Source organism: Gambusia affinis, linkage group LG13 (genome assembly GCF_019740435.1).
Source record: "Gambusia affinis linkage group LG13, SWU_Gaff_1.0, whole genome shotgun sequence".
Taxonomy (NCBI): domain Eukaryota; kingdom Metazoa; phylum Chordata; class Actinopteri; order Cyprinodontiformes; family Poeciliidae; genus Gambusia; species Gambusia affinis.
In genome coordinates this window covers 25,206,151-25,218,828 of record NC_057880.1, presented here as the reverse complement: position 1 = coordinate 25,218,828, position 12,678 = coordinate 25,206,151, and the positions used below count along the sequence as shown (strand labels likewise).

General features: G+C 37.1%; 1 protein-coding gene across 5 annotated transcripts in view; it reads left to right on the top strand.

Annotated features, from left to right (window-relative positions):
- Nucleotides 1–348: 348 nt before the first annotated feature.
- ret (ret proto-oncogene receptor tyrosine kinase) overlaps nucleotides 349–12,678 on the top strand; it is a 34,303-nt gene continuing 21,973 nt past the window's right edge. For 2 of the 5 annotated variants that reach the window (XM_044135987.1, XM_044135991.1), the window contains exons 1-3: nucleotides 349–780; nucleotides 2,493–2,636; nucleotides 4,136–4,257. In XM_044135987.1, the coding sequence (XP_043991922.1) occupies nucleotides 2,629–2,636; nucleotides 4,136–4,257 (130 nt within the window). In that variant the 5' untranslated portion in view covers nucleotides 349–780; nucleotides 2,493–2,628. Of the gene's footprint in view, nucleotides 781–2,492; nucleotides 2,637–4,000; nucleotides 4,258–12,678 lie in introns of all 5 variants that reach the window. The other 3 variants (XM_044135988.1, XM_044135989.1, XM_044135990.1) reach the window with 3 other exon arrangements.

The window sequence follows — 12,678 nt, the reverse complement described above, 5'->3', positions numbered from 1 at the left end:
ACAGATGATCATTTCCTTACAAATTAAAGGTTGCATTTTTCTAATGTTGTCCCTATGAGATCACCCTACTTGCAATAACAGTTGATTATTTTTTTATTGGCTAAAATAAAAGGAAATCCCTAAACTTTGAGTGAAAGCCGGACTGCCGCGGTCTGGAAAAGGTTATGAAGTGTTCATTTATTATCATCATTAAACCTCCGGTTGCTCTCTAAACAACATGTCGGCTCCACTCGGTTTGCGCATAAAACAAGACTGATTAGATCAGATGCACTGATGTGGTACTTAACAAATTAGGCCAAGTGATTCCACCACACTCCAGGCCGGCCATTACGAGCCGGTTGCCATGGACACGCCTCCTGTTACTGTGTGCGTGCGCGAGCCATCTGCCTGTACCTTAATAGGGGTCAAGATGCACCGCTAGCTGAAGAGAGGAGTGTTGCTAATGGGACTGACACCTCTGTACTCGGTCTGTTAGCAGATTTAGGAAATTACACCGATTCGTTTCATCAAGGCGAGGCCCCAACGAAGCCGGGGCTTTAAAATGTCGGACAATTACATGGATTTTACAACCTGAAGCCGCTAATTAAATTACGGCTTCGTTTTTCTGAGTCGGATTTCAGGATGAATGGACGCTGAAGTGATTTATTTGAGGTGTGTCTCAGTGTGAGGTCAGGTGTTCACGTCCGCCTTGTTAATTAATTGAAAGCAGAATCAAACCGCTAATCCCGGAAGCAAGAAACTACAATAACATGTTTCAGCTGTGGGGAGTCGTTTGTAAAGGTACACAGCAGAAATTTTGTTATTTTCTGACATACGAGTTGTAAAACATATTTATCACAGTCACAGTTTCAAACAAAATCTTTAGACAGTAAAATATTTAGCAATTCATTAAATATTTAGTTAGCAAGCTAAATATTTAGCCTCAAAGATAAATATTAAGCAAGATCATTTTTAGCATACGATGTTACTAGCAATCGACATATTTAGCTTCCAAATTATTTAGTTTACTAGCTGGATGCATAGTTTGCAAACTAAGTGGAGATTTATATCTTGCTGACTAAATATAGCTTCAACTGAAATATTTAGCTTTCTAGTTAAGTACTTAATTTGAATCTAAATATTTAGTCACCAAGGTAAAACTTCAAACCAACGAGCTGCAAACTATATATTTTGTTAGCAAAGTAAATATTTACAGTAAAATGTAAATATTTAGTTTTACACTAGTTAGCAAGCAAGATATTAACTTAGTTTCTACGCTATTTTGCTTGCTAGCTAATTTGTTGGCTAAATATATTTAGCTTTCTAGCCAAATATTTAGCTTACAACTCTAGCTCTAAACTAAATATTTAGCTCCAGGTTAAATATTTAGTTTATTAACTAACTTAAGTGTGTAGCTACATATTTAGAATGCTAACTAAATATTTAGTTTGTAAAATCAGCTGTATAGTTTGTGAATTGCATTTTTAGCTTGCTAATGAAATTTGTAGTTTGAAAATGTGACGTTTATAAATGAATTTATGATGTAATAGAAATGTTACTCTGAAAACGAACCCTTTTTCTCTGTCGACTGGCTAAATAACTCAAAGTACTGCAGTGCATTTTTGGCTGTGTAGCATCATGGAGGCAGCGCATATCCAACCTGCTCAGGCGGTTTGTCTTCCAAGCAGAAGTTGCTCTTTGGGTCCCAGTAGGTGTGGCATGCTTTCTTGAACAAGACCCAAGTCCATAATAGCTTTTCCAAGCAACTGTGCCAGGAAACAAAATGCTGATTCTTAAGAAATGAAAATCAATAGACTCACCTCAGTTTATTGGCACATTTGCATGTGATAATAACCCCTAGCATTAAATAGAAACATGAATTGAAGGTGATATAAAACAGCAGCAGCATCATGAGGAGAATTCACAGCTGTGACAGAAGTTATGTTCTGATTCCAGGTTGAATTTCTGTTGAACTTAAACACAGAGAAACATCAGGAAGACGTCAATAAAACAGACACAATGTGGTCATTCTGCCATGTTCGCACCAATACGCTCCCATTGATCCGCAGGGCGCCTGCGTCTCAACATGGCTGTGATCTATCAGATACGGAAACTTTATCTCATCTTCAATGAGCTCCTGCTGCTGCTAATGTCATATTAAGATGCCCAAAGTCTCCCTCGGTGCAGCAAGAAACCATCATAAGATAGTAGATTTAGATCCACACGGTCTAATTAAAGCTAAACAGTTATATTGAATAATGGTTATAATTTAATAAAAAATAAAAAAGACTATACACTGGAAAAGCTCCAATCTAGGGGCACAAGATTAGAGCTTGTGCCCCAATCTCACTTTCAGTCTCATATCGGATGCAAACATAGACGGCTGGATGTGAAGAAAAAATGAGAATACATTCATTCATAATGTCATTACATTCAGAGTATTCTGCTTTCAGCCTTAAAAACTGACAGAGTGAATATTTTAAATGTTTTCCGTCCTGCCATCTCCTCTGCAGCAGCCTCACTGTGTTTGACAGATGAAGTGGAAGACCGCTGGCCTGTGAGGGACTCAGCTCATCACGGCCCCAGGCTGTAGAATCCACAGCATCCAGCCGCTTAACAACAGGGATCCCACCACCGCCTGCAGCCTGGATGCATCTGTGAGGGCCAAACCGGGGTCCCACAGGGCTGCTGCAGGGACACACTGCAAACAAACTAAATATTACCAAGCAGTTTTGAGCTAGTTTCTGTGGCAGAAATCTTAATACACTTAAAGTAAGACAAGACTAACTTACAAGTAACTTTTCAGCATCATATAGGAACTTACTTTAAGTAAATAATTATTAATATTGGTGAAAACATACTTGTTATATGTGAAATATGACATTTTCCTCATATAAGTTAAAATGTTTTGCTCCACTTGTAGTTTATTTCACTTCTAACTAGAACTTTTTCATCATCATTATTGACATAAAGAAGCTCCCATATCTTCCTGAAAAGTTACTTGTTAGTTAGTTTTGTAGGTTTGTGTTATTGTAAGTGTGCTAAGATATTTTCACTCTAACACCAAAAACACTGTTTTTGCAGTGCACACAGCCTAGATCAACACTTTGGACCAATCTGATGGTTGAATAACACAAATAACTGATAAATATATTTGATGTTGAATTAATATGTCTATGCATTCAATAATTTAGCAGCAGAAATGGTTTTTGAGCTAAAATTTTTTGCTAATTTTGTTGATGTGTGATTGTCAAATAAAATGTGATTAATTTAAATAAATAATTACGCACTCTAATCAAAACAAATTCCTATGTCCCACTGAAAAGTTGTTTGCAAGTTAGTTTTGTGTTATTGTAAGTGTGCTAAGATGTTTCAGCTAAATCCTACACCAAAAATACTTTGTTTTTACAGTGCACACAAACTGGGACAGCTGTTTGCATCAGTTTAGTGGTTGAATAACATGAATAACTGATTAAACAATAAATTAAACTATAAACATGTTTGATGTTTAACTATATGTCTATTAAATTATTTAGTAGTAAAACATGTTTTTGAGTTAAAATGTTGCTTATTTTGTCTATTTTTGATTAAAATGCAATTGATTACAATTAATTAATTAAACAACCTGCAATTAAGCAGATTAAACATTTAAATCAAGTCCCACCACTGTTGCAAATAAATAAAGAAAATTGGTGTCTGTTTAGAGCTTGTGCCCCAATCTCCCTTTCACTCTAGCATCGCCCCTGTCCTGTGCACAGATCTGCAAATATTAAACAAATGACAAAATAAACGAAAACCGGAGAGGAAACTACTCGGCAGCCAACCTGAAACACATCTAGGGATAATTATAAATAATTTCCTCCCTGCGGAGCGTTGATGAGATAACTAACCTGCCGGTTAATTATTGCTCTTAAATTTCCTGTGGATGCTGCGCTACCTGCAGCGGAAGCAGCGGGGCAGTGAAGCAGTCAACCTCTTCCTCATCCTCCTCCTCCTCATCCTCCTCTTCCTCCCCATCCAGGCAGCAGCAGCCAGTCTGCGGGACACCGAGGACTTCACCCAGCTTCCCCCCGGAGCGGAGGACGATCTCCGGTCGTTTTATCGCGACGATCTCCGCTCTGATTTGATTTTTTCTTCTTCTTCTTCCCGATTGAAGGAAAGTTTTGGGATTCGTGTCTTCATCGGGAAACTTTCACCTATGGTTCGTGAATATGGAGCCAAGTTGTGGTTTCTCTCCGGGAAACGTCGCTGCGCTGCTGCAGCTGCTGCTGTTCGGAGGTAAGACGGAGTTTAATCTCAGTTTAATGTTAAAGCTGCAGAATGACGAAGAAAAAATATGATTAATATGTATATGAAATGTAGCTGAAGGTGCTTGAAAATGAGCAAAAACTATTAAATATTATGAGACTTTATGATTAATTATGCAGGCTGAATAAACAATTGTATTATTCAGAAGAATAATAGATTAAAGATGAACTGATCAGGTTTTTCTTGGCCAATATCAATCTCTGATCATCTTCAAAGTCAAACCTGCCAATTTTGATTAATCACGGTTTGTTTGTTTTTTGCCTGGAGGACATTGAGAAAACTCAGCTGGAGCTTTTCTCCCTGTTTTTGTGGTAATAATCTTCAAGTTTTTCACAGTATTATGGAGAATAATCAGGGTTAAATTAATAGATCACAGAAAGCATAAAAATGTCCAACAAAAAATATTTTTCTCTGTTTTCTCCCACATTTAATGCTATTTTATTGTAAAACAAATAGTATACAACAGTGAGATGTTGTTTGTATTGAATCATTATGCAATATATTTTAGAATAAGTAAATAAACGTAAACTAGATAACATATTTAATTTTTAAAAAGCCTAAATTTGCAGTGATCTAATAAAACAGGAAGATCAATAATGAATAGATTATCCCAATTTATGCATCAAAGCATATTTCTCTAATCTTTTTTTCTCTAAATGCACTTGGTTTATGCATTTGTAATCATTTATAGGTCAAAAACATACATGGAAAAACTTGAAGAGTAGTTAAATTTTCTGTTTGTTTTTTTTTTTAGCTGATCTTGTGTCAAAGCTGATCAAGGACCAGTTTGTGACTCTTTATTTTATCACAGACTTTCCACAATTATAGAGGCAGACAGGAAAAAAGTACATCTCAGAAGTCGGAATGCATTTTTCTATTTTGCATTGAATATGAAGCACACTGCAAAAATCTGGCATTGTGCGCTGGTTGTTATGTGTGGCATGGCTGAGGAGTCAAATAAACATCATAATATCATAATCCCATTCACAATCCTGGAGCCCAACTGTACCAACACTGTCCCTTCATGCAGGCTAAATATAAACCTGCTTTTCTCTGCAAGCATGCAGAACGTGAAACTCGAGTAAATATAGGCCAATATTTGCAACTCCTGGTTTTAAAATTTAACTAAAAGCAACTCTGGAGGTTTCTATCCCTGCATAAATCAAGAATAAAACTTATTAGAAGCTGTAAGTGGTCATAAAAAACGCAGTAACGGTTGTAAACAAGTCTATCTCATGTCAGCAAATCCCCCAGGGCAGGGCCGGCCCAAAGCAGAAGCGGCCCCACCACTAGGGGGCTCCAAGAGCACCAACCCACCATGATTGAAATATATGTATTTAAAATAACATTAGATAATACTGTGATAAAAATTCCGTATTGTTTTTTTTTTTTGTTACAGAATAATGTTTAATTTCATCATTGATTTCTCCTGCCTCTTTTGAGGAAATATAATATCAAACTTGTCAACTTGTTTACTGTAAATTTAGTGTTTATCAGCTGATTTTACTTTTAAATAGTTAAAATAATATGACACACTTAAATACACTGCAAAACCCCAAAATGTTACCAAGTATTTTGGGGTTTAGTTTCTAGTGCAAATATCATAGCACACTTGAAATAAAACAAAAATAACTCATAAGTAGCTTTTCAGCAACATATAGGAATAATTCATTAATATTGATGAAAAACTACTTGTTCTGTTGGCTGATTATTTAATTTATAAAATGGAAAAAATGTCTTAATTTAAGTAAAACAATCAGCCAGTGGGACTAGAACTATTTCACCAATATTAGGGAATTATTCACTTAATACAAGCTCCTGAGTCTTGCTGAAAAGTTACTTGTAAGTTAGTTTGTTTTATTTCAAGTGTAGGTAGATATTTGTACTAGAAACTAGGTCTTGGTAAGATTTTGTGTTTTTGCAAAGTCAAAATATTTTTTAGGTTAACATCAACAGCCATAACAACACTGGGATGATGTAAGTTAATTACAAAATGATGCTAGTGATAAACATAAAGCAGCACATGAATATCGAAGCTTCTGATGTTGATCCTAAAGGTGGGGGGCGGGCGAAAATAAAAAGCTGCTTGGGGCCCCAAAAAGGCTTGGACCGGCCCTGTTTCCTCATGGTGACGCAGCAGTTTTCGGCCCCCGCAGTGCAGACCGTCGGTCTGGTTTGAGTGTTTTTGCTGGTCAAGGCCGCAGGCTGTAATTAAATGGGCGCTGACATGTCGACCCCAGCCGAAGAGCGGCGCTCATCACCTGGCTGCCTGTTGCAACAAAGGACCGGGCGGGCAGGTGTGCAGCAGCTGCTCCTATCTCTGGGTAAACACCGTCTGTTTGTCTTCTTTAAACATAAAAAATACAGCCTGTTTTATGAGTACGCACACCGTCCTGGATGTGAAGCACCCTCCACACGACACAACGGATTAATTTACAGCGTGTTTCTCTTTAACTTTTAGTTTAACTCATTATTTGTACATTTAGACAATCAAATCTTCAGGTTAATGATTGTTTGGGTGTTTCCTGCTGAGGTAATAATCAAACAAAGAAAATTGGAAATCAGTGGCCAGAGTCTTTAAATGCGAGTTTGTGCTTCAAAAGAACTGGATGCTTCCTGGGTTCCGTTTGAATATTTTATTACAGAGCAAAGTCATTACAGGTCGATTAATAAATAAAAAAAATCCACTAAGAAACAAGTTTTATCAAAACTAGGAATGGACGTTATAGATTACTAAACATCGTTCATGTAAACGATTAATTAAGCGGTTATTTACTTAAAAATACGTTTTTTCTTGTATCTAAAGTTCTTTCCATAACATAAAGGGATAAATGTTTATGACAATATATTGCGGTCCACTCGCCAAAACGCCATTTACTACAACCTCGCCTTCGTAGCAAATCCGTAGTTTTTGCTTCAGAAGTTGAAGCTGCTCCGTCATACGGTTCAGCTATTAAGTTTATAACTTCAGGAGCTTTTTGGAAGTTTATGTTTCTAAACAGATCAGTATAAGGTGCATTTTTCATCCCCAACCGGACTCTGTCTGGACCATTTCTCTTTCCCGTTCTGGTCTTGCTCCGTCATCTTTGTTTATTTGTCCCCGTCAGAATAACGAGCGGCGCCCCCTGCTGGATGGAGGGCAAATTCTAAAAGAAGGTCTAAGCGGCCTCGATTAGCTTATTTAATGGAACTAATTTTATTTTGATAAACCATTAATCGACTAATCAAGGCATTAATCATTCCTATTCAGAACTATTGATGCCACAATTTCAACAAGTCTGAAAAATATGGGATGTGGTGGCGCAGGGGTTAAGCACAACCCACAAAAGGAGGCCTTAGTCCTCGACGCCGTCGCAGGTTCGATTCCCGGCCTGGTGACCTTTGCCGCATGTCTTCCCTCTTCACTCATTACCCACTTTCCTGTGAATTAACTATCAAATAAAGGCCACTAGAGCCAATAAAACCTTTTTTTTTTAAAAAAGTCTGAAAAATATACTCTCAATTAACTTACACTTTAACTGTTTAAGTGCAGTTGATGTATTGCAGCCAATTTCCTATTTCATCAAAACAAACTGAGTTAGTATCATTGCTTCAGCATTAATCGACTAATCAGCATAGGGGCCAGAATAGGGAGGTAAATTCCTGTCTAGAACCACCTATGACCCCCAGTATTTCATAAGTGTTTCTAAAAACACTATAACTGCCAAATATAATAGTCAAAAACGCCAGTTAAACCTTAATATGCATTAATACACACAGGTGAAACCATGTTAGTGATTCCTGACAAGCTAATATCTACTGTTTTTGATATCTCTACTCTTGGGGATTCAACCAATCAGCACCAAGAAAAGGGATGGCACTCCAGGATTGGCTGCTTAATGTGGCGTCTGGATAGTTCACCTTCTCAATAAAATATTTTTCTTTTAGAGTATTTTTAATAATCTCTACAAATAAAAATCTGTGCATGTGCAAATTTTCTGTGTATAACGTAATTAGGTGGCGGTACACTGTATGTATAATCAACAACTTGTTGTTTCCTTGGAATATAAATGTAACTGGACATGAGAAGCTAGCTTCTTTTAGCCACTCATCAAAATGGGAAAGACAAGAGAACAGGCTGTTTAAGTAAGGCAAATATTCGCCAGTAAATGGTGACGAGATTTACTCATATCAGAGGAATATTTATTACGTTTTTACCAGCTGGATCTTTGACCAACAAGGCTGGATGAGAAATAACTTTTTAAAAAATACCAGGAGGATAATGCTAAGGGTTGGTAGACGAAGAAACGGTCAAAGGTCACTTATCATGATGTACCAACTCTATTACATCCATTAAATGCTAGAAGAACCTTTTCAGTCCTACCATCACAAATGTAAACATAAGTTTCTTACTCTAACTTGGATTTTTTCACATTGAATAAATCAACTCAACTTAAACTAGGGCAGAAGTGATTAATTCATTAATCATAATTAATCAAATAATTGTAATTCGGTAATCAATTAATTGTTAACTGGAGTATTCAGACTCAAAAAGCATCAGGTGCTGAAAAAAAAACAACAAAAATATTCTTAAGAGTATTTAACCCAAAGCTGTACAAACATACATGTGTATTGTTTTTAAGATTTAAAAACAACTTTGTCTATAAATATCTTTTAGCCAAAACTCCTCAAATAGCAGTTTTAGATTATAAAAGGAATGCTACGTTACAAAATGTTTATAACCTCATTTAAAAGGGAATTTAATTATTTGTTTATTTCCATCTTTTAATGTATTTCTAATATTGCATAAAATGCTGAAGCTATTAAATGAAAAATCTGAAGACTGTGCCAATTTTGATCTGAATAATCGATTGATTGTCAGAGTAACCGACTACTAAAACAATCGGTAGCTGCAGCTCTAATTTAAACGTTTGCCTAAATTTTTCAATGCTTCTGCATTAAATGAGGAGTTAATTCTAAGGACTTGTTGTTTAAAGAATAAATTAGGGCGTCTTTCTCTTTTCAGCTGCTTTTTGTGCATCTAAACCTGCTGGGAGGCTGTAAGAAAATTAACCGAATCCGTTAACATCTCGAGGCAGCGCATCGATCCGTTTATCTTCCCCTGTGACCTTGCTGCTGCAGCTTTGACCCGGCGTCGCTCTCTGACCTGTGAAACCAGAAACCTGCCCCTCCCCCCACAGCCTCCTCAGCTGCTCCTCTTCCTCCCCAATTTAGAGAAATCATTCACATCAGCATCTTTTTGCTTCTGAGAAGGACCAGAACAATAAATCTCATTTGATACTTGCTGCTATTTGATTTAGCTCCTTATTATATTATGTAATTCACTGAAGCTGGTGCTCTTGAGGTTCATGTGGACGGAGAATCAATGTCCCGCCCCGCTGCCACTTTGTCTTTTTAGAATAATTAGAGCATGAAAGAATTTAGACTTTAACATTAAACTCTAAAAATGTTACATTTTTGCACATTTCCTTATGTTTTTATTGATTTTAAAGATGTTCTGTTGAACTTTATTTACATTTTAAAAAGAAGTAAATGAAATGGAAAAAACACATTTTTAGCTTAGATATAGCTCCGTATTAGTTCTGAAACAATTGATTGTGATGAATCAATTATTGAAATAAATTGAAAAACAAAGTGCAAACCATGGTGGAGCTCAAAGTCTATTGGACTAGGGCTGAAACGATTAATCGGATTAATCGAAATTAATAGTGATTAATTGATTTTTGAAGTAATTTTCATCTAATTTAGTTTTTGATTAATCGTTTACTGGAGTACACAGATTTAAAGGCCATTTTCTGAAAGAAAGAGACAGAACAGTAATTAAGTCAAATCTGTTCTATATATACACATTTAAGAAAAAAAAACTTTTGATTGACGTCATTTATGAATGGAAGAGGACCTGATCCACATCCCTGCAGTCCCCCGTTATGAACTGACAAAGCGTCAGAACACAGATTATTATATTTTATACATTTTGAGGTCATCTGTGAACCAATCAGCGTGGCTAAAACTCCTCTATCCACATGTGTCAAACTCGAGGCCCACGGGCCGAATCCAGCCCGCCATAAAGCTTTATGTGGCCCGTAGTTTTCATTTGCATTGTACCAAATTACATCAGTGTGAAATTATATTCAGTATTATTTAGCTTGAAGAAGCGCTCATGGAGTGCAGAGCGGCTGTTTACTCATATTTTAGAGGTTTGTTAGTGGGTTTTATCAATACGTTTTGCCGCCGCCGGCCCTTTTAGGACATTCATAATCTCTATTTTGCCCCAAAATCAAAGTGAGTTTGACATCCAGCTCTAGTCAGTTCAGGGTCAGACTTCCTCTCATGCATGGCTGGAATCTAATTTCCTTCGGTGAAAGGACAAGGAGACAGAGATCGAAGCGTCGCCCCGGGGGCATTTAGCTGCCACCCCTGGCTTCATGGGTTTTGACAAGTTGTTTTCCATGCGCGCTGGTTTGACCCGGCGCTCGCCAGGAACAGAGCGAAGGACGAGTGCAGCTCTTTGTGTCTGCAAGGATCTGCAGACACAAAGAGGTGAAGGAAAGATCGGAGGGAAAAGCTTTCTCACAAAATGAAACGTTGCATCTGAAATCACCTTTTATCAAATTCCTCATTTATTTTCATATTAAACCAGTAAGACACTCAGCACTTTTCTTATCCAATCAACATGTTTACATGTTTTTTTTTCTCAAGCTGCATTGGTACAAAGGGTCCAACAGGGTCCTTATAGGAAAACCAGCCATGTACCAATTATAGATGCATTGTTATTGGCTTAAAATGGTGATTTTTATTAATCAAATTGTAATAAAAGCTCTCCAAACCAACCTTTGAATGAGAGGAAACCAATCACCTGCTAACCCAAATGTGCCATTAATGAGTCGATTGAGTCGCTTTAGAGAAACTGTTGCCCTCTCGCTGTGGCAGAACAGTTTTATTACAGAAGCTGTGGTGAGTTTCTAGTATGAAACGACCCGTTTGGGAAACCGCCAACCGGACTTAAAGCTGCAGCAACTTCAGTAAAAATATTTTTTTACTATGTTGACAGTTTCAAAAGTATGAGACAGATAATCTGTGAAAAAAATAAACTCTTCTGCCTCCTCCCATTTATCCCAGTGCTAACTAGAAACAACCAATCAGAGCCAGGAGGCGGGTCTTAGCGCTGCTAATCATCCTCTTTGCTATGTTGTAGTTAGCAAAGCCTGTTGTGACCGCTAAGACTAGGTAGCATAGCCATCACATGCAGCAGATAAAACGGTGCATACATGAGGATGATTGACAGCGTTAAGACCTCCTGTTGGCTCTGATCGGTTGTTGTTGATCAGGAGAGCAATATTTCTACAGACGGCAATATCAGCTCAAGTAGGAGGTGGAGAAAAGATCAATCTTTTCACAGATTATCTGTCTCCTAGCAAACATGGCGACAGTTTGAACAAATATGGAAAAAACATATTCCTAATAAAAGTTACATACTTCAGTTTAGAAAGTAACTTTGACTGTTTTTATGCAGATAAATTGTCTTAATTGGTGATTAAGGGTTCTAGCTATCCTTTTGTCTCAGTGCTGCCCTCTCTGGGTTGAATGGTGGCTAATTACCAAGGTGTAGCTTGGTTAGCATCTCCTCACAGGTATAAAGCCACCTGACTCAGACACGCCCCCTAGTGGTGAGTCAGGAGTTAGAAAAGCAACCGTTGATCGAAAGTGTTTCTATGTTGTGCTTTATTAGCAATGTAGAAAAAGTCGCTTAATTTGTAGCTTTTTTTGAAAAAAGTTTGAAAAGTTGCCAAAGCAAGCAACAAAGTTTCGGTGGAATTGTTCAAAATGAGTCCGGGGGCGGAGCTACGGGTTTGTTTAACGTCCAGATCTTGTCAGATGAGCCTTTTTGTTGTTTTTACTTGCATACGACTACATCTCTATAAATCACAAGGTTCAGTTTTGGCCCCCTTAATATTTCTTTTGCATCTTTTAATTATCTTGCAATATTTAATCTTTTTCTGTCATTTCCTTTCACATCTGTGCAGATGGCGTCCAGCTGTGCATGTTTTTAAGCCTCTTCTGCTGGATTATAGGCATTTTTTGATTGTTGAGCAAAATTAAAGTTTAGAGTCCAGTCCACACAATCTGAGAATTATATTTGGTTCATCTTGCATTTCGTGATTCTTTCATTTAAGAAAACATTTATATTTGGTTCCTCCAGCCGATCTACAGAAATTCAGCCACATATTTTAATTTCTTTCTAGGAGCAGTTCCAAAATGTCTCGTTTGCATTCAGACATGTTTTTTGTTTTCTGTACTTTTTTAGAAGGAAATGAGACTCCCATGTGTTTTATTATTTTTAGTGATGTTACCATAATAATTAACATTAACTACATTATCAATACGTAATGG